Raw genomic sequence first — 27,694 nt, forward strand, 5'->3', positions numbered from 1 at the left:
CAGCTAAGGTCACAATCTCAGGGTCCTGGGATCAAGTCCTACAACTCCCCCCTCTGCCTCTGCCAACCCCGCCCCCCAATGACTTGCACTTCCTCATGCATGTGCCTCTCGCTCTCAAATATATAAATAAAATTCAGGAGGATCTCTGCCAAGTCAAGATGGTACTGCCGATATGGTCCCACTTAGGAAACTAATTAGTGGGCATCAGGAGAATGAGCTGAATGTAGGTGACAAGAAGATTATGCCTATGAATCCTCTTGGCGAAGGCCAGTGAAAAAATTACTAAAACAGAAAGACAGTGGAAGAGCAAGCTAATATTGAGGTACCTGAAGGAAACGCAGGTACGGAAGTTTCTAGGTAACTGGACCTAGGAGTTTGAAAGAGAGTGTTGAGCTAGGGGAGAGGATTTGAAAGTTCCGGCACATCTGTGTTTGTATAAGATAGCATGTCCAATGCCTGGGTATGGATCAAGAGAAGGCAGCCAGGGAGCAGGGACAGACCCCAGAATAGCAGAGGAAAGAGCACACATGAAGGGGACCCAGAAGGAACAGCCACAAGAGAAGGATAACCACTAGGGGAAGAGAAGTGCTGCCATATGACCATGGCAGGAAGGGGAAAGACCCAGGATGCATGTTTTGCCCTTAAGTCTGCTGTTTTTAGCTTATTTTTCTGTTCAGTATCTAGTTATTCCACTCCAGCTTGAGATGGCTCTAAACCATATTGCAAAACTATCAGTAACAGGGAAGTAGTTTTTCAAAATATTCCACAAAATAAACAAAAAGAGGGCATTCTCGCTCGGGCTGCAAATTTGTCCACCATAGGATTAGCTACCCAGAGCTACGTGAAATCTGAGAAGACTCCTCACACTTTGTCTTTATCAGATATGGGCAGTGTGGAAAGACCTAGGCGGGCTGCCTTGCATCTGCTGGTGAGTGCTCCACCTGGCTTCTGCCTCAGGGGACTCATGATGCCCATCCTCTGAGGACCCCACCTGAGAAGCAAAATGTGCATCCCTTACCCCCTGGAAGAGTCCAAGAGTAACCCTGATTTAAAGTGGGAATGGTGTCACTGAAAGCTGTGCCTTGTTTCAACACAAAGACCACACAGGAAAATATGTAATTAACATTCCACTGCACAGGCTTGTCACAGGCCGTAAGGGTGGTTACAGGGAAAAAAAGTTTTGATCTTTTCTTTTCTTTTCTTCTTTTCTTTTCTTTCTTTTCTTCTTTCTTTCTTTTTTAAAAAATTTTATTTATTTATTGATGAGAGACACAGAGAGAGAGAGAGAGAGAGAGGCAGAGACACAGGCAGAGGGAGAAGCAGGCTCCATGCAGGCAGCCCAACGTGGGACTCAATCCCAGGTCTCCAGGATCACGCCCTGGGCTAAAGGCAGCACTAAACTGCTGAGCCACTGGGCTTCTCTTTGATCTGTTTCTACCTGAAGACTTAGAAAGTCTTTTCTGGCTTTTTTTTTTTTTTTTTTTTACCTGAAATGTTCAACCAATGGTTGATCCATAAATGATCGTGGGCAGCGGAAGGCAACTACTCCTCGAGACAGCAACCGGCCAATCACATCTGGGTGCAGGTTTCTACCTGTGAGGTCTAAGGTCTGCCACAGAGACTCGTCAAACCTGGAAAACAGGAAGTCCTCAGTAAGTTGGGGGCACTAGATCCTGGAAGGCCCCACCACTCAACAAGGAAGATACGGTCATTAAATAGCCCTGAACCAAATTCCGAAGGAAGCTTTGGTTTTGAGTTGACTAGACAACTAGCTATGGTATTTTTAAGACACAACTGTGTATTTCTTGCTCTATCACGGATAAGCTTCCATCTTTAGCTATACATGTGTGTATATACACACACACACACATATTTGTATTTCCTTCAGGTGGGTTCAATGCTATCATTACAATGTAATGATCTGGAATTACATAATAAAACTTTAGTGTTCAACACAATTTAATAATTTTGAAAATGATTGCTCAAATCATTGAATTGATTACTGAATAGGTAGGTAGATTCAAATGGTCTAAATGATCCCACTGGCTATTTTTGTTAAGCATAAATTAGTTACCACAATTACCCTAAATACCATGTAAATAGAACAAAAAGGAGGAAAGGTAGCACCACAGCTGACCTTTGCATATGGGTTTGAACTGAGCAGGTTCACTTATATGCAGATTTTTTACAGTACTGTAAATGAACTTTTAACTCCTTATGATTTTTTTTTTAAAGATTGATTTACTTATTATGATAGACACAGAGAGAGAGAGAGAGAGAGAGAGAGAGAGAGAGAGGCAGAGACACAGGAGGAGAGAGAAGCAGGCTCCATGCCAGGAGCCTGATGTGGGACTCGATCTTGGGACCCCAGGATCACGCCCTGATCCTGCCAAAGGCAGGCGCCAAACCGCTGAGCCACCCAGGGATCCCCTCCTTATGATTTTCTTAATAACATTTTCTTCTCCCTAACTTACTTTACTGTAAAAATAAGAGTATAAAATACATATACAAGATCTGGGTTAATTGCTTATGTTTTGGCTTAGGCTTCCAGTAAACAGTAATCTGTTAGTAGTTAAGTTTTTGGGGAGTCAAAAGTCCTAAGTGGATTTTCAACTGAGCAGGTGCCCCCTAATCCAGGCACCAGGTTGTTCAAGGGTCAACTATACTTCATTAAGAAATAGCACTATCAAATATCTATTAGGAAAAATGAACCCTACAAAGGAGTTCAGCTATTATACCCTTTAAGCTTGAAAACAAATGTATATACATGCATAGAAATATATGTGTATGTATGAACTACTGTGCAAGGAAAAAGGAAAAATATTGCTTAGATTTTAGACAGTGTTTGTAAAGCAAAAATGAAGTCCTCAAAGGTATTAAACAGGACACTAAGGGACCTTTAACAGCCACAGATTAATTCAACTTAACAAAAAAAAGAAAACATGAGATCAAGCACAGAGGGAACATTTTAAATGCCTACGAGAATTTTATTTTTTGATACTGCTTGAAATAAGCAGACAACTGGCAGGGCTTTGAAAGAACTCTGCATAAAGAAACGGTCAATGTGTGGTGTGACCTCTATTATCAAGAAGGCAGGGCTTCATAGATGCCGGCTATTACTTGTATGACAACTGAGATGAACATTAACAGACTCTGCGCAAGGAGGACGACTGGCTGAAAGAGAAAATCACTATGGGGTCACTGGGGGCGGGATCAGCGCAACCACCGCTCCGTGTGTGCATACCTCCCCAGGGCTCTTCTCAGCAAAGAGCCCACTCCTGCAAATGCCTGCGGTGTCTTATGGCCCACACAGCCCTGAATGGGGAGGGGAAGGAGCTCTTGCCCTCTCAGTGAGAGCCCTAGATACATGGAGGGAGACGAGAGACACATGCCTGTAAGCACAAAGGATGGCTAGTGGTGGGCTGGAAGATGACAAGTGGTACAGAGGGAAAAAAGTTCAAAATGAAAAACAAAGTCTTCCCCCCAACCCCATCCCTGCTAGCCTGTTACTGCCTTCCAGCACACTGAGACGTTGCATATGCAGCTCACTGTGCAAACCTGAAAGCGGTGCCCCCAACCTGCCATGTGCCGCACGCTTCCACGAGCCAGCCAGCATCTTCCTATTTCACCCTTAAACTGCCCTGTCTGGAAGGTACTATGATCTTCACGGTATATACGGGTGGATGGAGGCTCAGAAGTGTCAAGTACGTCCCCAGGTCACATAGAGCATTAAGTGGCAGAGAATGGTTCACAATGGGCTCAAATACTGGGGCCTGCCTGTGCTCCCCACCATGCTCCCTGCCCCGACCCCATGTGTGAGGACTGGTGTGAGGAGTGGCCAGGCCTTTATGCAGCCCTGTAGCCCTCCACTTCTAGTGCTCCATTGCCTGGTCCAGAGTCAGCATCCAATAAGCACAGAAATACAGAAAAAAGAAGTTGGCAGAAGTGGGTAAGTTTATACCTCCAGGGGCCTCCTCCCTTCCACCTGAAATGACGACATTGATGGTTAATAAAAATACGAAGACACCTAGTCTGCTCTGTGCTACTACATTTTTCTTGGTGTTTAGTTTCACTAGGTTCACATGAATACATACATAACCTTCCCCTTCTCCCACGCAAATGCCAAAAGAGGGCAGCCCGGGTGGCTCAGCGGTTTAGCGCCACCTTCTGCCCAGGGCGTGATCCTGGAGACCCAGGATCCAGTTGCACGTCGGGCTCCCTGCATGGAGCCTGCTTTTCCCTCTGCCTGTGTCTCTGCCTCTCTCTCTCTCTCTCTCTCTGTGTCTCTCATGAATAAACAAAATCTTAAAAAAAAAAACAAACCCACAAATGCCAAGAGAGGTGAAAAATACTTACGCTAGGTGATACCACCTCTTACAAACACTGGAGACCTTCAGGAGTTCAGGGAGGCACAGACAGGAAAAGATTCCTAAGAGCAGCTCATCTGGAAGTGAGTCCCAGGAAACACCTTTAAGGGAGGGAAAACATAAATGTGTTTTCTCATCGTCGTTCTTTTACCCGATCAAGTCTACTGAGTCTTTTCATGCACATCAAGGATACACAATATTGGAAGGGGAATGTAACACTAATTGAATGACTCATCCCACCATTGTTTCTCTTTTCATCTGCAGTCAGCACAGCACTTTCCCAGCAAAGGAGAAGAGACAAAACCAAGAACACTCTTCCAATCGTTTTGCCTTCAGCACCAGCCGACCACCCTTAGGCAGACACTATGTTAATGGGTGGTCCAGAGCAAGTCCCCACCCCCTCAAGTAGCATACACACAACAGTGTCTAAGGTAGGATACCTCTAGTGGCTGGGAAATGCCTCGTTTCTCTCAGAAGTGGATTGGGGGGTGATTTACCCTGTAGTGACCTTATCTAAAAGGCAAATGAAGCCTCCTTTTTCTTTCAGATTTACAGAAAGCACTCAAGTCAATTGGCCTGGCCTAACAAGTGCAATTCCCAATGGGAGCTTTCATGTACCTCTCTACTTACTATGCTGCCAGGAGGCACTTTGGGTGTTGGGGGGAGAGCAGGAAATCAGACAAAGCACTTTAGCTTCGTGGAGCTTACAGTCTAGTGGCAGGAAGATCACATATAAAAAAACACGTAAGTAAATTACATGATATGTAAAAACTGAATAGTGCCATGCAGAAAAACTGAGCAGGGTAAAGGAGAGGATAGGAAGTAAGGGGGCCAGTGTTCCAAATCTCAACACAGCGGTCAAGGAAGGCCTTACTGAGAGTGATCTCCAAGCAAAGTCTTGAGAAAGTGAGGGAGCCAGCCCTGTGAGTACCCGCAGTCTGTTCTAGATACAGGGAACAGCATGTCTGTTTTGAGGAACAGCAAGGTCAGCGTAGAAAAAGAGCGAGCAGGAGGTGACAGAAGATGAGGTAGAGAAGCAAGAGGGGCCGGGTCACGCAGGACCTTGTACATCATGATGAGGACTTCGGCTTTGACTCTGAATGTCACGCAGAACCACTAGAGGGTTCTGAACATAGAAAGTTCTAAAAGAACTGTTTGGGCTGCTGTGTTAAAAATAAAAAACTGGTGGGGGAAATTAAGATCAGGATTTTTTTTGTCTTATAAAAGCAATTTCCAAATAGAATTCTCACATATGAACATACACAGAATAACCCACAAGAGCAGGATAATAGGACGATGGCCCTAGGATAAGAAGAGTAAGTACTTAGACTAGTTCAGTAACTCGCCTTCCCACCCTCTGCCTCCAATTGCACTTATACAACAAGCCTAATGCTAGCCTCTCCCCTCTGTGATGGTTCACTTTACGTGTCAACCTCACTGGGTCGAGGGGTACCCAGAGATCTGTCTCGACACTATTCTAGGTGTGTCTGGGTTACTGCAGAAGATGAACGTGTGAGTCTGTCCACTGAGAAATGCAAATTCCCTTCTCCAAGGCCCGATGGGAACTAAAGGCAGATGAAGGGAGAACTGGCTTTTTCCCTGCCTTTGAGCTGGACGTGGATCTCCTCCTGCCTTCAGAACTGGACTGGTACTTAACCATCTGCTCTCCTGGTTCCCAGGCCTTTGGACTGTGAACCTTGGGACTTTTCAGCTTCCATAACTATGTGAGCCAATTCCTTGGAATAAATCTCCCTATGTCTCCTACTTGTTCTACGTCTCTGGGGAACCCTGATTATAACACACTGTCCCTTCCCAGCTAAAAGCTTGAGTCAGTATTCGCTGCACAGGTACACTGAACCAGGCTCTGTGGAGAACATGATGGAGAAAAGCCTTGAGGAGGGTGAAAAACGTAGCACTTGCTGCCTCTGGGTGGTACTCTTGGGCAATCTTTCTAAAACAATCATGTCCTTCCCTCAATCAGAACCTTTCAGGAGTGCTCCCCAAACATGCAGCCTGAAGTCCAAAGTACTTGGCATGAAATTCAAAGCTTCCATGGCAGGGCCCCCACTCACTTTTCTAGGTTCATTATCTAGAAATATGTTCCAGCCATTTGGACCTACTTGTAATTCTCAGAATGAGTCATTCTGTGCCACATCTCAATGGCCCTGTACACACTGTGCCTGCCCCTCACTGCTATTAATTTAAAATCAAGTTGCTGTTAAAGCCCCAGTGCCTATGGAAGGCTTCCCATGACATCACCAAGAGTAGGTCACCTTTTTTTAAACCACAGTTGTATTATTGACTTACTCATCTGTTTAGCCTCTGCCTTTGCTGGGGCCCTGAGTTCTTGAGAACAAAAATATGATTTTTCTATTAATAATCTTTGTATTTCCAGGAACTAGCACAATGTCTGATACGTTCATCCATGCATGTTTTTATTGAACATGTAGTATATGCAGGTGTCTGTTCTACAAAGATGAATAAGGGGTGGCCAGCTCAGAGTCTGAGACACAAACAGGATGTTTCAGTAAAGTATCATAATGGGCTGCAAGAGGGTTCATGGTGCGGTGTTGTGCAGGGTTCGATGGTAAAGCAGTGATCAGGGAAGCCTCCTGGAAGAAATGGCCTCTATTGAAAAATGAGGAGATACACAGCTGCTCAATGAATGCCCTGCTCTCTGGAGGACAAAATGAATCACTGTAGCCCTGAAACCAGGGGTAAACAGGTGAAGGCAGATCCCCCATGCTGACCCTGGACCAGGAGCTGGGGAGGCAGCCAGAGACGACCCTGAAGCATGTCAGTGTGGCAACAACCCTCCATCACCACAACAAGGCTCCTCCAAGGTCAGCGTGGAGGACAGAGGTTCTCAAACAGGGCTCCTGCCCTGCTTCCCAAACTGGGAAAAAGTTGATAGATATGTTTTTCTTGAGTTTTCCTTCCATTAATTCTTAACTCCCTGACCTCTGCTGCCTCTTGCCCCTGTAGATCAGATTCTAGCATTTGATTTGGCAAAAGATGACACAGTTATTTTGAGTCTAGTATGCTGAGACTGCACTATGATCCATAAGCCCATCGGGACACCAGGTGCTTGGCCTCTCCCAGTGAGAACTGCGGGAAACAGCCACAGCTTCGATGGCTGCGGGTGCCCCAAGGCTGTGAAGCTTGGGCAAGTCACCCAATTCCTCGGGCTCGGTTTCTTATCTGCAGAGAATGGGAATAAAGGGATTTATTTTGCCAAGTTTTTCCCTGTGAAGACTAAACAATGTAAGGGAAGAGACCAAGCAGCAGAGTCAAACTTCCCTTCTCCTTCTTCACTCTATTTCTCTCCTCTCGTCATTAAATCTGCGCCTTCGCCTTTTGTGGGGATCTCTTCTTTTCAGTGCTGCTTGGAATCTTCACCTCTTTGAAAACACACTAGGTTTTAACAGGGTTGGGACAAGGGCTATGTAGTGTGACTTCCCAAGAGCCCCAAAGAGCACTCTAAGTTTAGGATCTCCAGAAGCAGATCCAGAGGACTTGAATTCAAATAGTTTATTGGGTAAGTAATCCCAGGAAGTATGGGAGAGTGAAGAGACATGGAAGGGAAGGAAGCTGACTTGGGGTATTTGAATAAGCAGGTTATCACCATGACCAAGTAGAGTTCAAGTCTGCTGAGGACTTCAGGAGACGCCACAGCACCTGCCTCAGAGCTGTCCCAGCTAAGGGCACGGGTGGTGGGGTATTAACCCACCAACAACTGTCAGTCACTGGGTGAGGACATCAGGGAGCAGGGCAGGAATGTTAACTCCCCACATGCCTGCCCAGAGAGAGGTGTCAGGCAGTCCCATATGCATGCAGGAGAAAGCCTTCAGTATTTTTTTTTTTTAAAGATTTTTTTATTCATTCATGAGAGACAGAGAGAGAGAGATAGAGAGGCAGAGACACAGGCAGAGGGAGAAACAGGCTCCATGAAGGGAGCCCGATGTGGGACTCGATCCTGGGTCCCCAGGATCAGGCCCTGGGCTGAAGGCAGCACTAAACCGCTGAGCCACCCGGGCTGCCTAAGTCTTCGGTATTTAAAAGAGTGCTCAGCTTCAAGGGACTATGGACGGGGGGCCATGTGTCCACTCAAAATGGTGGGAAAAGAAATTAGGGACGCTTATAGTGAAGGGCAGGGCTGGAGAAATGAATTAACGCACCTTGTGCTTATTTTGTTGGGCACACATTAGGCATCAGAAACAATGAGAACAAGGGGGATCTCTGGGTGCTCAATGCTTTGGCGTCTGCCTTCGGTCCAGGGCCTGATCCTGGAGACCCGGGATCAAGTCCCACGTCAGGCTCCCTACATGGGGCCTGCTTCTCCCTCTGCCTGTGTCTCTGCCTCTCTCTCTCTCTCTGTGTGTGTCTGTCTCTCATGAATAAATGAATAAAATCTTGAAAGAAAGAAAGAAAGAAAGAAAGAAAGAAAGAAAGAAAGAAAGAAAGAAAGATAGATAGATAGATGAGCTAGGTAATTAAAATGCTAGGAGGAAAACTAGTCCCAGCGATGAAGGCAGAGGTTTGCAGAAGACACCGAAGCCAGGCACCGAAGCCAGGCACGGAAGCCACGCCAGTCAGGTAACACGAGAATGAGGAGCGCCTTGTATTACGACTTCCATCTTCATCCGTCCCAACTCCTACTGGTTCATCCTTCAGATCTCAGCTTAAATGTCACCCCCTCAGAGGAGTTTTCCCCGACCACTGCAGCCCCCAGATCCAGATCTGCATACCCAGCACACAGCACAATACCCGGCCCACAGGCATCAGTATAGGGCTAGATCTAGTATACCTTTTACTTTCCCTTCATGCAATCTGCCAATGTGCTAATTTTGTATTTGTGTGACTGGTCAACCTTTGCTAACCTGTAACTCTTACACACCCAGTGCCTAGGGGAGAGCCTGGCAACGAGTATCAGAAAATGCTCAACTGATATTTCACAAAGGAATGACTGACACCCAAGAGAAGAATGCTGGCTTTATTCTATAGACAGTCAAGATTGCTGCCTCTTTGAACCAGCCAGCTTCCTCATTTGCAGAATGATAAGGCTGGCCTACAGTTCCACTTCAACACACATTCCTGGGTGCCTAATTAATGCGCTAGTGCTGGGAGCTGGGTGTAAGCCACAGTCCCTGCCCAGCAGCCTCACCTGGAAACAAACTAATAAACAAATACATAACCTAACATTTAAAAACTGCCATTTGGGGATCCCTGGGTGGCTCAGCGGTTAAACACCTGCCTTCAGCCCAGGGCGTGATCCTGGAGTCCCGGGATTGAGTCCCACGTCGGGCTCTCTGCGTGGAGCCTGCTTCTCCCTCTGCCTGTGTCTCTGCCTGTGTCTCTGCCTCTCTCTTTCTCTCTCTCTCTCATGAATAAATAAATAAAATCTTTAAAAAAATTAAAAAAAAATAAAAACTGCCGTTTACTGAAAACCCTAAAAAGTCTCAAGCATTTATTCAAGCACACTGACTCTACATGCAGCAACCCTGTATATTCAGCAGGATGCCATTTCACCGATGAGGAAACTGGTCTCACCAAGCTGGTATCAACTATTAGGTGGCAGAGCCAGGAGGCAAAGTTGGGGCTGCTCTATGAGCACGCCAAAGCCCCACGCGCCGAGGTGCAGGTACAAAGACGCAAGAGTGGATGTCTGAAGGCTGGCCGGGTAGCGGAGGGCACTGTACCCGCAAGGCAATGACATGGCACCGTTGGGTGTCCAGGGCGTGAGGCTGAAGACCAAAGCCCAGGGCACAAAGGTCATGTCCCCGGGGGTCAGTACAGAGTAGTCTTTGACGTGGGGGAGGGGCTTCAGAAGGAGATGCGACTGTGACAAAAGAGACAAGGTCTCACAACCGGTAAGTGGCAGGGTGGGGACTCAACCCTAGGTCTGACTCCAAATGATGCCCTTCCGACCCCAGGAGGCTCTAACATTCTACGCTCTCCCCTGTTCTGAGTACCTGACGTTCCCCAAGGTCAGGGAAGGTAAGAACTACACCTGGCTTGCTACGGAAAAAGAACTCAAATTAGGGCGAGGGAGGGCAGGCAGGGAGAGAGAGTAAAACAAAGACGCTGAGAGCCATCCAGGAGGCTGGGTACCAACGGCGGAGACAATGCCTGGCCTCAGCTGGCAGCCAAGTGCCCGGGGCTCCCTTAGTGGACCACAGGACACTGACTGGCAGGGCCTGAGCCTGAGATTGGCTGCTGTCCAAGCAGATGGAGCAGAAATCTGTCTTCCAGCTCCAGTGGCTGGCATCCAGGCTTATGATATGCTTAATCTAATTTTACTTGCCATATTTAATTCTCAAAACATCAACCATCTGTTTCCTGGATTCCTGACTACTCTGTGGTCTGGTCTGTTTGCCTGAGTGGATGGGAGTGTCCAGAGCCATCTTTCCTCCACTCCCCTCTTCTAAACTCTCCAAGGCTGCACACCGGCCCCTCACAGCAAAGGAAACAATTATTCAAGCCCACAGCAGCTGCTCTTCAACTACACGAAGGCAGTTAAACAGTCTTTGGGGCCGTGAACAGGGTGAACACTGGCCAGATTCACAAACCTGCTAGTCGTCATCCTTGGCCACTGTCACTTCCACTTCTCCCCTCACGTGCAATCCCAGCTGTCCACGTCTGTAACCTCACTGCTGCCTAGGCCTCAAACTCCTCTGGGGAGAGTGGCTTAGTGGAGAGTTTTCTATGCGGGAGATCTTTGCGATCCAGGGACTCATCTTACTTATTTACTGCTTGGAACATCACCTACACTCAGATTCAAGTTAAAATTCCAAATCTTAATCATAAGCAAAACTCCTTGACTCTTAAAACTGCTCCTCTCCTTAATCATGGATAAACAAATCATGCGTGAAGAATAAGCAGGCACTGCTGCTCACACTTACTGTTTTTCATGCTGAAGGGTGGGGGGCTCTATGTTTGCTCGTGCTAGCTTGTTTCAAGTATTAACAATCTATGCTTCCTTTCTGGGAAACCACGAACGTTCTGCTTTGCTGGGATGAGTTTTCCTTCCTCTGCCCACAAATCATAAAAACACTAGACCATACTAACTTGGTATTTTTGGGTTTTGTTTTGGCTAAGTGGGCAAAACTTTTAAAAAAGCAAACCACAGCAAGACAAAAACAGAGTCCTCAATGGACCCCTTCAGTCTTTGTGTAAGAGACTTGCTCAACCCTGAAATGTGGGAACAGCAGTAGAGAAACCATGGAAATTGTGATTTAGAGAATAAGGTATAATACACATGCTCTATATGTGATCGGAGAGCAAGGTCTTTTGTCTGATATGGTCACTGCCGTATTCCTAATCTCTACAACGCTCAATAAACACTTGTTGAATGAATAAATGAAAGGAAGCTACAGGACAGAGAAAAGACGCTTCAAAGGGCCCCATAAATATGGCTTTTACAGAGCTGAGCTTTGGGAACTACAGGCTAAGATTCACTGGTGAGTCATGAAATCAATTTAGTTTGAGCAGCACTGTTTGATAAGAATGGAATGGAACAGGATAGGAAGTATCTTAGGGGAAATATAGTTTTGTGAAATTTCTGTTTCAGGCACACACCCAGGTCTGCAACCTAAAATACATTTATTACTGGTTAAGAAAAAAAATTGGAGGAAAAATGTTTGCCTGCGGACGTTAAAAAGCAGATTCTCAGGCTCAAGACAGGACTTCTTAAATCAGAATCTCAGGAATTTTGCACTTTGAACAAATTCCTCTGGGGTATCAGCAGACACTATACTTTAAGACTCTCGAGTCTGAGAACCACTGCAGGATCTGGAATGTCAAGCAGTGTAACAGCCATGGAAAAGCTAATCAACAAATTAGTTCAATAGTGTTTTCATGGCCATCCTGTTTGTGGGGGGTGGGAAGAAAAGGGACCAGGACAGGCATTTAATGATCAGGAATAGAATGCAATTGTCCTCTTTGTGTCTATTATTAACCTCACTAATGGGTCACTTACTTCCAACTCCTTGCATACACTCACCCCCGAGGGCCCAACAGACCTGTCCTGATAAGGCTCTGCCACAGTTTTTATCTTCCAAAATGAAAAGATGATGAGGATTTAGTCACCAGATGTGTGTGTCTGGCTTGGGGCCTGCAGGGAGGCTGCTGAGTGAAGAATCAGGAAAAACTCTCAGCCTAGCGCCACTGTCATCAGATCGCTGCATAAAGCAGGTGTGGCCTTTGCTACCCTAATCCTGGCAGAGCTGTCAGCCACCTGTCCTGACAACTGCAGACAAGACTCCCTGGAATGATGATCCAGATACATGTAGGCCTAGGCTCCTGGAGGCCCACTGGGAATTCTCTGCGCCAGCTGTCCTCATCCTGCATCAGTGAACCCACCTCTTCAGCTCTGCCCCGATGAACCAATCCATACTGTGTATAATTTCATGCACATACTATGTATCCTATTAGCTTCCTTCTCTGCCTCTCTCTAGGGTAGCAACAAACATAAAACTTGTTTCTCTTCCCACTTCAGATACACACACACACACACACACACACACACACACACACACAGTCTAGACTCCTTGACTGGACCATTTCCAGATCTTTCTCTTTCCTCAGAGCCTCCACTTTTGCTAAATAGGAGGAGGAAGATTGTCTATGTCCACTGGTAATCACCTTGGAAATCCTTCTGCACCTGGGAAGCCTCACCTGGCTCAATTTGGCAAAAGGGGTTCCCTTCCTCTGGCCTCCTAAGGCACTGATTCCCTTAACTACTCATCGGTTGCCACCATCTTTTGCTGTGGGCCCAACTTGACTCCTAACTTCCTGCAAACCAACAACTATCCCTCCATCTTCCGTAGTGCTTTACCTAAAAAATGATTTTTTTTTTTATTTATACATCTCTCTCTGTGTACAACTATGGAAGGACAGAGGAATCACGTTCAACACTGAAAAGCAACCAGCATAAGACAAATTACTTAAAACCTGCCCCTCTTAGCAGAAAGTTTCTTTCACCACATTTGGCTGGTCAAGCAGCAAATAGCTAGTGCTGTACTGTAGATACTAAAAATAACATTAAATTCTTTTTTTTTTTTTTTAAGATTTTATTTATTTATTCATGAGAGACATACAGAGAGAGAGAGGCAGAGACACAGGCAAAGGGAGAAGCAGGCTCCATGTAGGGAGCCCAATGTGGGACTCGATCCCGGGTCTCCAGGATCACACCCTGGGCTGAAGGCAGCGCTAAACCGCTGAGCCACCCAGGGATCTCCTAACATTAAGTTCTGAAGAAAAAAAAAAAAAAAAAAACTACACTAACAAGGTCAGGCTAACTGGATTAAAGACAAAAGAAAAAGTGAAGTAGCTTCCCAAATGTGTGTCAGAAATTTTGTTGACCAAATTAACTAGGTTTATTTATTGTGTTATGAGCACACAGCATACTAAGAGCTTCATGTGCATTTTTTAACTTAATCTTCACACCAACCCATGAAGTGGGTATTATTATTCCATTTCACAAGAGAAACGAAGACACAGAGAGTTCATATAACTTCCCATGGCTGGTAAACAGCATAATTAGGATGTAACGTCAGATCCATCTGACTTCACCACAATCCTTTATTGCCTAATTAATTCACCCCCTCTCCTGATATAGATTTCCAGATCATAACCTGCCGGTTCTCTTTTCCAGTGAAAAAGTCAAAACCCAGAAACAATAGTTTTGTTTTTTTTTTTTAAAGCAACCAACCAACCCTTCTTCAAAGAAAGTCTGGTGGGAGAACTGAGGAATATACTTATTACCGTGGCTCTGCAAGACTTCATCTTAATTTCTTTTAATCTGCCTCTTATTCTTCCCCTATCACCCACCCAATTCCTGTTTAGGGTCCGATCGCCTCCTCTACAGACGACTTCAATAGCCTCCTGATTCTGTCAACTCTAATGTCAGAATCCATCCTTTTAACAAATCTCTAAGCTTCTATGCGTGACCCCCCTATAGTTTAATCCATACACATCAGTGTGTCCTTTTAACAGATGACATCACAAATCTGCTCAACACCACCTCTAGCCCTATCTCCCACTGCTCTCCCTTTTGCTCAGTCTGCATATGGCTTCCTTCTTCCTTGAGCAAACATGACATGTTTTTGCACCAGGGTCTTTGCACTGCCTTTGTCCTCTGCTTAGAGCCCTCTTCTCCAAGATATTTGCGTGGCACATTCCTCACACCTCCTGTATGCTTTTGCTTAAAAAGCTTGTGTCTAAGTGAGGCTATCCCTTAATATCTCTTAGTGAGGTTTAAAGTTGTAAACCATCTTCCAACCCCAGGACTTCCAATCCCTCTTGGCTTGTTCTCTACTTGTTTTTGGCCACAGTATTTACCACCTTCTTAACATATTATACACCACATTTATTATGTTTATTGCATCCCCCCTCTCAAACAGAAGCTTCATGAGAGCAGGAATGCTTATGTTTTGTTCCCTGCCTTATCCCCAACACATAGAACGATGCCTCCCACATAGCATGTGCTCAGCAAATATTTGCTGGATTAATGTTTTAAATGACTTACTGGCAAGAAAAACTGATAACCCTAAGTCATTGCACTGTGTTTACCCTATGGCTTTTGTACTCTTCGGATTCTGATCCACTCTGGGAGATACTCAATGTACATGTCTGAGAAGCCTGGGGAAATGATATGGTGAGTTCTACATCTGAGTCAGTTCACTCTAGCTCTGGGGATGGATCAGGGGAGGATAAGACTGGAATTATGAGTCCATGCCAATATTCAGGCAAGAGATAATGAGAGTATGAAAAACATCTAGGAGACAAGAGGGAAACATTCAATGATTGGTTGGGGGCTGGAAGATGGTGGGAAGGGACTGGCCCTCAGGTTTCTGGCTGGGTGACTGAACAGATAATGTGGGCAGTAATGGAGACAGATCAAACCAGAAAAATCCCACTTGGGAGGTCCGAGGGATATAAGGCCCTACTCCTAGTTTAACATTCACGTTAGTAGTCCTTTGACAAATAACTAAAGCAATTATGGCAACAAACTCAACTGAAGCTACAGAGCAACGGAATATATAATAACAAAAATCCTACAAGATTATTGCTTATGTTCCCATTTAACAATGGCACTGAGCTGGCCTTTGAACACGCAGATTCCCTTCAAAGGGAAGGAGGCAGGAAGATCTTCTGGGTTAAAATTTCACATGGGTTAAAAGTCAATTGTGCACCTGGAAAATATATACCTACCAAGATTCCTGTAGATTTCAGTGACAAAGGGTTGTCCCATTGCTTTGGAAATCGACTTCAGAAGTAGGCAATTTTAAAAGCGTGCCATCCTAAAGATCGCTTAACAAAGATTAGCAATAAATAGTTCAGTCCACTTCTTAAGTGACCGACAGTTTTACCCTCATACCTTACCTGGAAAGCTGTCTCGATTTAGCTTAGGCCTGCGGACTATGACAAAGTCCTTGTCATTCCCCTTGCTTTTCAGCCGTTTTCGGGGCGGGCTCTGAGGGTGGCCCAGATTTGAGAGCAGTTCCTGGGGGATATTCTCACTGTCCACCTCCTCCTTCTCCAGAGCAGAGACCCCCATGCCCGACAGCAGTTCAGAAGTCTTACTAGAATCCCATCCCCACGTGAAGCTGGTGGTAACGTTGCTACTCTGGTCTGGAATCTCCTGGAGGTGTTTCCTGCAGAAATGCACAACAGCCCCGGTTTCTTTCAAAAACACACCCGTAAATAATTCAAAGATAGGCCTACATGAAACTCTAAGTTATGCAATGCAGAAAACTTTAAGAATTGCATTTTTTTTTAAAGTGCCGGCGGCGAGTTTCCAAGAAGGAAAAAAAGAAAATAACCGAACAAATCAAAAAGGCTTTTTGATTTACGATCACGGAGAAGGCCTCAAGAATGTCTTAAAGTGGAGGGAACAGACAAGCGGGGGGGGGTTGGGGGGGGGGGCAAACGTACACCGGCAGGAAAGCTCAATAAGGGAAGGCAAAAACCGCACGCTGATCACCGCACTAAAGCATCCGGCCCCCCACACTTTCCCAAAGAAGGGGCTGAGCAACGATTCAATTACAACATTCACAACAGTATTAGCGCGTAGCAATATTCGCGGCCTAAAAGAATTGAGGCGGTTCATTCACTCTCAGCCCCCTTTTGCAATCGGTTTACCTATGCATGGCGTCCACAGCTTCTGGAGTTTTAAACGCGTGCATTAATTGCAGAACTGCACGCCTCCGGGATTCCCGCTTTGGCGCGCGGCGGCTCAAGGCGTGCAGCTCCGACCCCCAGCAGCGAGACCCGCGAACTCTAGCAACGTTCCATCCTCGCCGCGCGCGCGAGGGCTCTTCTACTCGCCCTCCGCCGCCGCCGCCGCCGCCGCCGTCGGCCGCCCCGCTGCCTGCCGGGAACTGTAGTTTCCGTCTTGCCTCGTAGTCCCGCCGGCTCTGCGCGACGTCCTTCCACGGCTGACTTTACCCGCCTCGGAGATACCCACAAGCCCCCGCGCCCGCGAGGCGGGGCCGTCCACGCGGTAGGCGGGGAAGCGGAAGTGGGCGGCGCTCCGGCTGCCTGGGAAATGTCAGCCGCCTGACTGGGGACGGATTTTCCTTACCCCGGAGCCTGCAGGCCTTTCTAGTGGTCGTCACCGCCGTCGCCCCGGATCGCCGGTCGCAGGTCCGGGACGGCTGTGGCGGACGCGGGGTTCCCGGTCCTTGTGCGGACGCTGTCTGGCCTGATGGGGAGGGCGTGAGCCCTGTGGGGTCTGCGGTCTGAGGCCGGGCGCTGGCGGAGATCGAGAGGACCTCGGAGACCCCGAGCCGCCGCCGCCGCCGCCACCGCGGGCCTTCGTTCCCGGCCACCGAGTGGAGGCGGCAGCCCGGTCCGCCGGCCAGGTGAGACGATGAGGGCCGCGGGCGTCCCACTTGCGCCCCCCCGCCCCCCCCCGCCGCCGCCGCCGCCGCGAAGCTGCTTCCTCCATCTGGGAGATAGTGACCCTTAGCACTGCGGGTCACCAGGTGCCTGTTCTGTAGGCACTACGGCTCCGAGGTTCCTCCCGAGAACACGCCTGACGTGAGGGGCAGATTACGCTTGTGGAAGCGCTTTGTAAACTAAAGCGCGGTTGGAAGGAGAGGCGGTGGCTTAATTTTAGGGGAGCAGGAGAACACGGCGGTTGCCACGGTGTGCGGTGGGACAGCTGCGCAGCCCCCTGGCAGCCCAGACGAGCTTGGGAACAGCTAAGGGGACGGTCGGTAGGTCTGTGAGGGCCGTGGAGCGCCACGCTCGGGGCCGCTGGGCTGCTCGCGCTCCGCCGACGACGTCCGGCGGCGTCGCCGTCTGAAAGGCGAGCTGCTGCGAGCCTGTCGCCGCCCGGGAGAGCCTGGGGGCGGCCAGAGCAGGGAGTGTGCCGCATTCCAGGTCGGATGACCGTGCGAAATCCACAAACGGTGACCCCTGGAGAACAGTGGAAGGGAGAGGGGAATAAATTCCAACCTTCAATTAAAAAAAATTAAAAAAAAAAAAAAAGGAGAGGATTGATCAAGTTCAGAAGTAAGCAGAGCCCTCTGCTAAGTCATCACAAAAATAGAGTATTGCTTGAGCATGCAGTACGACAATACCTTCAAGAACCAGTGTGAAAAAAAATAATAATAAAAAATAAATAACCAGTGTGACAGACCATTAAAAATGATTCCCTTTTTGCTGGAATTAAACCTCTCTTGCCCAGGTATGTGCTGGTTTCAGGCTCGGTGCTTGGTGCTTGGCTTGAAAAGTGACCAATTCTCGATTAAGCTATTCACGAACCTTTAGTTGTTTTGTTTTGTTTTTGTTGTTGTTTTTGTTTTTCTTGAAAATAAGTGGAATTGATGTACAGAAGGGATATGCTCACACATGGACTTTCATTTAAACGAGGTGGAAGTAGGCTGAATGTTCACGATTCATTGAACTGATGTCATGGAAAAGATTTTTAAATGCAATATTCTGATTTTTTTTTTACATAAAGTTACTTTGATGTTACTTTGGCTAAGAAGAGAGCAGTTGCCTTAGTTTGAAATATACATCCCTTCCCTTAAAATTGTAACTCATTAGAGAACATAATTATGTATATATATATATATATATATATATATATATAAAGGCAGTAGGATGGAAGGTTATGTATATGCTAATGGAGAAAAAAAACAAGGAAAAAATATTTTAAATGCCACGATGAGAATTAACAAAGTTTTTAAATGTAAAGTAGATCTTATAGTTAGGAAGATCTAATGGGATGATTTTACATTTAAAGATGAGGAATAGGGACGCCTGGGTGGCTCCATGGTTGAGCTATGCAGGGATCGACGCCCACATTGAGCTCCCTGTATGGAGCCTGCTTTTCCCTCTACCTATGTCTCTGCCTCTCAAAAAAGATGAGAAATATCCTGATAGCAGAATTGGTTTTTTTTAAAGATTTTATTTATTTATTCATGGGAGACACAGAGAGGCAGAGACATAGGCAGAGGGAGAAGCAGGCTCCCTGTGAGGACCCATGAGGACTCCATCCCAAGATCCCAGATTCACACCCTGAGCCAAAGGCAGACGCTGGACCACTGAGCCACCTAGTGCCCCCTGGTAGCAGGATTTAACAAGTAGTTTCCAGGAGCCAGGGAACATTTCTAGTTCTCAGAATACTTGAAATATCTGAATTGGACAGGAGACTCTCCATAGGACTTCAAAGAGAGCCTGTCAACTTAGAAAATCAGTCTTCAAATTCTAGAATAGATATTTTACTAACAGTTTTCCCTGGTAGCAAAAATACTTTAACTTACTGAAATCTTTACTGAAATAGCAATCATTTTTTTGTTCTGCATTATTCTAATCATGGCGATCTCTTTGTATAGTAAATAAAAGTTTACGTTGGTACATGGGAGTCTGTTTGATAAAAGGAGTTGTGTTCATTGAAGAGATTATCAGCTACATAGATATTGCTATCTGGTCTTTTCAAAAATTCATTGTGACTGCTACTGATACGGATTATTTTTTTTTGCTGATTAATTTTATTTATTTAATCTTCACCCACTACACTCCATGTCCCATTTTAAGTGAAAGGTATATTATATATATTATATAATTATATAAATATTATATGTATATATATATATATATATATATAATCTCCAGTAGTACATTAGTGTTTTTGAAAATCAAATAGGACAAGAGATTATATTTAACTAGAACAGTGATGTACTTTTTTGCTTAGTTCTATCATAGCATAAAATAAACCTTAAAGAACTCTTTAGGGTTTTTTTCATATTATTTAGCTGTGGGGAACAAAAGGCTAAGAACGATTACATAGTAAGAAGTTTTTACCTGCCAAATTTCAAAAGGATCCTTTCCCTCCATTAATTTAGATCCTTAGATCTCTATAGTTTAATGCTGTGATGGACAGTTTGGAGTAACAGAAGGGTCCTTTCCCTATTCTAATTTGGTCTATGTTTTCTCTCCTAGCTTCCCCATGTAGATTAGAGTCATATATTACCCTTAAGTAATAGCAATCTTACCTGGAAGGTTAAAAGTCTTTGCTAAATTCTATATTAAACACTTCTTTTCTAGCATTCTATCTTGATATATGTAATGGAATAACTAATAGAATGTTTTAAATTTGCTCACTCTGAAAACTGACCAAAAGAAATTGTTTAAAGAGTTTAAATTGGGTTAATAAAGTATGTCTGAATTCGAAAAGAGACTGTGTAGTATCCCAATTGTAGTGAGGATGAGTAGGTTTGAATCCCAGCTTTGCCACTCACTGGCTGTAGGAATGTGGACAAACCACTTACTCTCTCTTCCCTTTTCTCTATTCAACAAGGATATTAATAGTCCTTTCTTATTGGGTTGTGTAGTCTAATTTGATAAAGTATGTTAAGTGCTAGCATAATGCTTGGAATCTAGTAAACTCATGCTAAATGTTAGCTCTTCTTTTTTTAATTATTAAGAAAGATTCTAAGGATTATTCTTTAATTACCAAAATAAGTCTTATAATCTCTTTACCTGAAATCTTTAAGAATCCATTACAATTCTAGTTGTTTTCTTCTCACTTGCTTTTAGGGTTGCTCTCTCTCTCTCTCATGTCTTAACAAAGGTTAAGCACTTTGTACATGTCTGTCTGTCTTCAGAAGGGCCTGTCACACTCTGGAATTCAGTTTACCTGGTTGGTTTAGCAACTCAGCTCATTTTTTGAAAATGGCTTCAAAAAATATTACAACTATTTTGTATTTTTAGAGTAGGAGCTACATTCTCTTGTGGTATTCTATTGTATCCTAAGCTGAATTCCCCCTGTACCTGAAATCTTTAAACGGAATAATGGTGGTCATATTTGGAAGATTTAACATAGTTTTTTTTTTTTTTTGAAGATTTAACATTGTATTGGTGGTAGAGAATTGTTGACTTTCACCATTCACATCTAGTTCTGATACTTCCAGTTTTTCATTATTCAGATCTTGAATTGTCTCCTAGTTTTTATTATTTCACATTTCTGAATAAAGATACATAGATTATGCAGAGTTTGATTAATCACTGAGTTCTGGCTAGAAATTTTTCATTCAGTTTCAGAATCTTAGATTTGAACAGAATTTTTTTTTTTATTTGAACGGAATTTTTGCCTGTGATCTCTTGTGGAGTTGCTACCACAAATCTTTCCTTCTATCCTTCTTTGTCTTCTCTTTCTCGTTCTTTTTGAAGATCTTTGGGATGCTTCAAGTTCCAAAATTACCTTACCTGTAAATTTTCCACTTAAAGAGTGGTTAGCCTAAAACAACAACAACAACAACAACAACAACAACAACAACAAAAACACTATCAGCCATAAAATACTTGGGAAACAGTAGTACCCTAAGTCAGTAACATTAACAAGCTAATTATGTAAGGCGTTTGAAAGGCATTGTATGATTATCTCGATAATTGGTAAATGACTAAATTGGATTTTAAGTGTTCAAAGATTTTCAGAACTGATATTTTGAAAGATAGACTATATCTGGATATCAAGCACTAAAATTTGAATGAATGAACTGGCATTTTATTTTGAGTAAAATCTACATTTGCTGCTGCGGTGTTAATGCCAACCTATGGTAGCTCTAAATTTCTCTTTCAATTTCTAATCACATGGAACTGGATTTTGATTTGCCTCCAAATTTTTGCATGGTCTTCTTTCATTTTTGTCATCTAGCCTAAACACAGTATTTTAATATTTGAGGAATATTACTAGAAGGACCAGTTTTGCCATCAGAGGCATATTTCCTCTTTTGCCCTTGAGTATATTTTTGCACAGCTATATATACATGGTTGCAGGTCAGCAAATGATCCATTCTAATCCACCTCCGTTTTGATCATGTGCTAGAAAAATGGTATCATCTTTCTACATGACATCTAGTACATCTTTTTTTTTTTAATTTTATTTATTTATTCACGATAGAGAGAGAGAGAGAGAGAGAGAGGCAGAGACACAGGCAGAGGGAGAAGCAGGCTTCATGCCGGGAGCCCAACGCTGGACTTGATTCTGGGCCAGGATCATGTCCTGGGCCGAAGGCAGGCGCCAAACCGCTGAGCCACCCAGGGATCCCCTAGTACATCTTCTTGACATGGCTCTGAAATGTGTTCTGTCTTTCCAACAGACAGTTGAAGGAGTGTTTGGGTTACCTTGTAGACCTGAAGAGGTAATCTCAATTTGTCAAGAGAAGAAACGGGAGCAGTTTCTTGGAGCAAAGATAATTTTTTTGTTTTGTAGGAATCAGGGGAGGCCCAGGCTCTGGTAACTGCAGAGAATGAGAAGCAAAAAGCATTTGGTATCCATTCATATTTGGGAGGGTGGGGGGAGATGGTGGCAGAGGAGGCTATTTAGAGTAAACCTGTGCTTTGAGACTTTTGAAGCAACTAGTTATTTTCTAGAAGCACATTATATGAGGAGGTGGAGATTCCCAACTAGCATTTATTGAGGATCTACTCTGTGCCTAGAACTCCCTATTTGGTGTTTCACTTTTGTATTTCATTTGATCTTCATAGCAACCTGTGTAATGATTATTTATCCTCATGTAACAGTTTAAATTGCATAAAATTACACAATTAAATAGAGTTAGGATTTGGAACCCAGGTTTCCCAGAGTATAACAAAACATTCGTATTTTAAAATAGTTGTGACTTTAGGCACTTCAAACCATGGCAGAATTTCTCGTTTCCTATTTGCCATGTACTTTACTTTCGTATTACTACATTGATTTTTAAATAATTTTGAAATTACAAAATAGCCTATGTTCATTATTTCAAATTAAAAACACGTATACACAAAAGCACAAAGAAGAATATAGCAATCCTCTCTTTACTATTTTATGACAACCACTGTTAGCATTTTGATGTATATTTGTCCATGTGTTTCTTATGCATACTATACTCCCTTAGGCCCACTCCCATCCCTTTTGACATCTCTAAAGTGTCCCTGTGGATCTCCCCTTTCTTCTAGACTGGGGGAATCTGGTGGCCTCCTTGAATCACTTTCTGCAATGGAGTTTTGCTGTTATGTGGTCCTTGACTCATGGGCAGGGAACCTGCATGCAGATCCCTGCTCCCATGAGTCGACAGGTTAGCAGGATTAGTGATTTATGAAACCCTTGGCTGCTTTTTTCAAAAAGGCAGTGGACAGTGATGAGACTAGAGGACATCTTTAAGACTTCCTGGACTATTTCGTACAAACATTTGTTTCTAGGTTTTCCTGTTTAAATAATGCTGCCATGAAAAGGAACATTATAGATAAATCTTTGTTCCCATCTTGTTTTTCCTTTAAGTTATTTGAAGAGGAATTGCTAGGACAAAGGATATGTGCCTTTTTCAAGGTTTTTGGTATGTATTGTCAAATTGCTATGCTCCCTGGTGAGGAGTTTTTTCAGTAAGCCAAACCTGAGTTGTCTAATATTTATCTTTATTAGATTTTAACTGACAGTGATTTTATGAATTTAAGATACAAATAACTAGCTGAGTTAGAGAATAAGGTGCCCCTAGCTTTGAACACAAAATTATTCAATTGAAATAACTAAAACAGGCTAGGAATTCATAAGGAACCTTGGAAAATGCTATCATTCTGACGAAAAATAATTCCTCACTTGAATTTAGGTACAAGGTCAAAGATACAGACTTTAAAACTATTATTTTCTCATCTCAGATTAGGAAAACCTCAATTTTCATCTCCAATTTAATGGGACCTCTAGGCCTAACCTTGTGTCATAACAAAACAACAAGAGTTCAGCTTGAACAGAAATAGATGGTGTTGTAAACAGAATAATAGACGCCCCCAAAAGATAGCTATGCCTTAATCATTGGAACCTGTAAATCTGACTCAATTATCCAGATTTTCCTGATGAGATCAGATGAGCCCTTTTTTTAAAAAATTTTTATTTATTTATGATAGTCACACACAGAGAGAGAGAGAGAGGCAGAGGGAGAAGCAGGCTCCATGCACCGGGAGCCCGACGTGGGATTCGATCCCGGGTCTCCAGGATCACGCCCTGGGCCAAAGGCAGGCGCTAAACCGCTGCGCCACCCAGGGATCCCCAGATGAGCCCTTTTAAGCAATTTTCTCCCAGCTGAGGGTAAAGAACATCTGAGATTCCAAGCCTGAGAACAATTTGACAAGCCATTGCTAACTCTTGAGATACACAGGGCCACATGCAAAGACTGGAAAAAGGCCTCTGGAACTAAGGGCAAATGCCAGCCTGCAAGGAAATGGAGATCTCAGGCCTATAAACATAAACTGAATTTTGCCAACAGCCTAAATGAACTTAAAAGTACATTCTTCCTCAGAGTCTTCCAGAGAGGAACGCTAACTTGCTGACACTGATTTCAATCTTGAGAATTTAGTTGAACCAAGTTGTGCCTGGACATCTGACCCACAGAAACTATGATATAAGAGTGTTGTTTTAAGCCGCTACATTTGTAGGAATTGTTTATAGCAAGAATAGGAGACTGATGGACTGAAAATGGGAAGAGATATAACCAAATCATTTCTTTATTATTGAATAAAGGATCCATAATTCTGTTTATTCATCTACAAGATTTTAAAGTACTAAATCAGGCTAAAAAATTGACAACCATTGTAAAAAAATATTTGTAGCTAATAGCAAGTTTATAACTGATCAGTCATAATTAGGCTACAAAAAAAGTGTTATTAAGAAAATCATAAAGAAGAGAAAATACATTTATAGTAGTCTGTTTATCAAAAAATCTGTGTAGCAGTGGACCCATACAGTTCAAACCTCTTTGTTCAAGGGTTAACTGTACTTTGTGAAGCAGTAAATAAATAAGAATTTCAAGTTGTTAAATTTGTTAGACAAGATTATCACAAAAAATAAAACTTTCACACAAAGGAAATGTTACTTTCAAATGGTCTTTTTCATGCTGCCTCTCCCTCTTTTGGAACATTTTAAGTAATGGGCTACAGATGACTCAGAAAACTTTATTTTACAAAATACCTAGTTTCCTAGGATCTAGTCAATAGTGTATTTGTATAAAATTTCTGTTGGGACTTAGAACTTAAGGAACCAACTCCAAATGACACGGTATTGAAACTATTCACATTCAGTATTCTTATTTTGTAATATTTTGAGAACAAGTGCAATTTTCATTAGGATAACCTTTTTCCTGAAGATATAATTTATGTGAGTTTTTAAAGATCTGCTTAAAAAATAAGATATATATTTGAGAGTAGGAATTATCCTTTTCCTTTTATTTGTAGTTCAATGTTAAGCCTAATAATTTTCTAAAGAATTTATTAATACATTAGTAAATATTTAGGAATTTTCCAAGTGGCTATTTCCTTTGTTAATGCTGCTTTTTTTTTTCTTTTCCAGCTTACAGATATGACCCAGACCTGTACATGAGTGACTTTGGTTAGTCAGAGTGAACATTCAATAATGAGTGGTGCAGCTTTGGGACTTGAGATTGTTTTTGTCTTTTTTCTGGCGTTATTCCTACTTCATCGATATGGAGACTTCAAGAAACAGCATAGACTCGTAATTGTTGGAACACTACTAGCTTGGTATCTCTGTTTTCTTATCGTCTTCATATTGCCTCTGGATGTTAGTACGGTAAGAGGTGAAACTGAGTTTTGCAATTCAAAAGGCAATTTTAATCATACAGCATGTTTGAGATATGTTAGTTCTTAAGAGAGCTAAGTTATATAAGGTTATATTTAATATTTTGTATTTAAATCTTACTGTAGGAATTTAATCATTAAAAAGCCTAGACAGGAAGGTAATTGGTGGATAGGTTGGTACCCTCCAGTACCCCTTAAGTACTTGGTAACCTTTTGATTTTTCACTTTTTCACTTTTAAACCATGTGTTCATTTAGACTATATACAATCGGTGCAAGCATGCTGCTGCAAACTCAAGCCCTCCTGAGAATAGCAACATCACAGGATTATATGCAACTGCTGCCCCAGTTCCCAGGTATTTGCTTCCTGTTTTTTTGTTTATTTATTTTAATAGGGTAGAGGAAAATTGCTTTAAAATTATCAATTCTTACCTTTAGGATTTTGTATTTATAAAAATTGATCCTTGTTCTCTATTCACCCCACTACCCCACCTTCTATCCTTTGCTAGTAGACTTTTAATTACCTTGTATTTTATTTAAATTTAAATCTTAAATAAATTTTAAATATTTATTGGTACCCAAAGCCTTTCAGTAGACACTAAGGAGAAATGTGGTGAAGACCTGATCATTTTTAGCCCTGGTTCTGCCTCTTACTAAGAATGTGACTTCCAATGGCTATTTTTCTTTTCAGTCTTACTCTGGTCTAAAAAATGGGGCATTCATTTTCTCTTTTGCCTGATTTATAAGGTTGTATAAAGGGTAAGGAGCTTATTCTATATGTAGGATGTTCCTTTCATATTGTGCATCCTTTGAAATCATTATAGTTTAATTTTTTATTTTTGCTCTTTAGAAGATTTTATTTTTTTAAAATTTTATTTATTCATTTTTTTTACATATTTTTTTTTATTGGAGTTCAATTTGCCAACATATAGCATAACACCCAGTAATCTCTGTACCCAACATGGGACTCAAACTCACAATCCGGAGATCAAGAGTTGCACATTCTATTGATTGAGCCAGCCAGGCACCCTGAAATCATTTTTACTTTTAGACCAAGAATGAATAAAGTTCAAATCATTGAAAGATTATGTAAATTCATATCCAACTTCCAAGTAAAAAACTTTAATAAATGTTGACTAGCTTTTAACAATGCTTTAGGTAGTGTTTGCATGCTTCTTTTTGCAGCTTTTATTTATTTATTTTTTTTAATCTAACCTGAATAAGGGTAAATTTGAAACATTACTCTCCTTTGAAGCACATTAAAAATTGGATCTAGATAAGTAACCATTATGAATTGTTAGAAGCTCCTGGGCTAAATGATATACTTAGGGTCTAGGAAGACTGTTAATGGAAGATACTGTGGTCAGATGCATGTATCTTCAGAAAATTCAAACAGAATTTTACAGATACTGGTCTCTGTCTATGGGAACTGTGCTGCAGTGACTGATTAGTTAGGGCTCCAGTTTCAGGAGTTAATCACCTAATGTCTTTTGCTTCCCTACCCCTCCTCCCTGGAAAATAACCAGCCCCTCAAATGGGGTATGTATTTCTTTTCTTTTAATTTTTTTTAGGGGGTATGTATTTTTTTTAGGGGGTATGTATTTTAAAGGCAATCAAATCAAAGATTTAGTTTCAATACACATTCCCTTTTAAAGGCTGTCACATTTTCAGTCTGTTAGGTGAGTATCATGCTGTCTTTTTACTCAAGAACTAAAAATACACTGAAAGTTGAAAATTTAAATGGCATTCCTCTTCTAGAACAAACTGTTTTGTTTCCTCTCTGTTTTTTTAGTTTGGTAGTTAGCTTTGAGTTTTAAGTTTTCTATGAAATTTTAGAAGTTAGAGTCAGTAATTTGCATCTGAATGTAAATGAACTTTGCCATGCACAAATTAATTGTATAATTTAAGTAATTATTTATTAATTAGCTATAAATTATTATTAAACAGCCAGCATCCATGTTTCAAGCCATGGAGTTACATTCCTGATGGAATCATGCCAATTTTCTGGAGGGTAGTATATTGGACATCACAATTTTTAACATGGTAAGTGGTAGTGAAGGATTAAAAATTCTTTAAATTTGGTTACAGTTAAAAAAAAGATTATACTTCGTGAACCTTCATATTCTAGAATTTATTCAAGTGTTACTCTTTTTTAAATCTGCACATTCGGGGATCCCTGGGTGGCGCAGCGGTTTGGCGCCTGCCTTTGGCCCAGGGCACGATCCTGGAGACCTGGGATCAAGTCCCA

General features: G+C 42.8%; 2 protein-coding genes across 6 annotated transcripts in view; one reads left to right on the forward strand and one right to left on the reverse strand.

Moving 5' to 3' along the window:
• The window catches only part of SKP2 (S-phase kinase associated protein 2), a 33,582-nt gene extending 16,781 nt beyond the window's left edge, over positions 1 to 16,801 (reverse strand). Inside the window, exons 1-4 of the mRNA XM_025436475.3 lie at positions 16,512 to 16,801; positions 15,753 to 16,024; positions 4,357 to 4,468; positions 1,488 to 1,631 (exon numbers count right to left, since the gene is read on the reverse strand). Of these exons, the coding sequence (XP_025292260.1) occupies positions 1,488 to 1,631; positions 4,357 to 4,468; positions 15,753 to 16,024; positions 16,512 to 16,555 (572 nt within the window). The 5' untranslated portion in view covers positions 16,556 to 16,801. The remainder of the gene's footprint in view (positions 1 to 1,487; positions 1,632 to 4,356; positions 4,469 to 15,752; positions 16,025 to 16,511) is intronic.
• A 60-nt stretch (positions 16,802 to 16,861) lies between these two features.
• Positions 16,862 to 27,694, forward strand: part of LMBRD2 (LMBR1 domain containing 2) — a 43,936-nt gene continuing 33,103 nt past the window's right edge. For 3 of the 5 annotated variants that reach the window (XM_025436470.3, XM_025436472.3, XM_025436473.3), the window contains exons 1-4: positions 16,863 to 17,233; positions 25,204 to 25,440; positions 25,705 to 25,802; positions 27,394 to 27,489. In XM_025436470.3, coding sequence (XP_025292255.1) covers positions 25,267 to 25,440; positions 25,705 to 25,802; positions 27,394 to 27,489 — 368 coding nt within the window. In that variant the 5' untranslated portion in view covers positions 16,863 to 17,233; positions 25,204 to 25,266. Of the gene's footprint in view, positions 17,234 to 25,203; positions 25,441 to 25,704; positions 25,803 to 27,393; positions 27,490 to 27,694 lie in introns of all 5 variants that reach the window. The other 2 variants (XM_025436471.3, XM_025436474.3) reach the window with 1 other exon arrangement.

The sequence above is a fragment of the Canis lupus genome, chromosome 4 (assembly GCF_003254725.2).
Source record: "Canis lupus dingo isolate Sandy chromosome 4, ASM325472v2, whole genome shotgun sequence".
Lineage (NCBI taxonomy): Eukaryota > Metazoa > Chordata > Mammalia > Carnivora > Canidae > Canis > Canis lupus.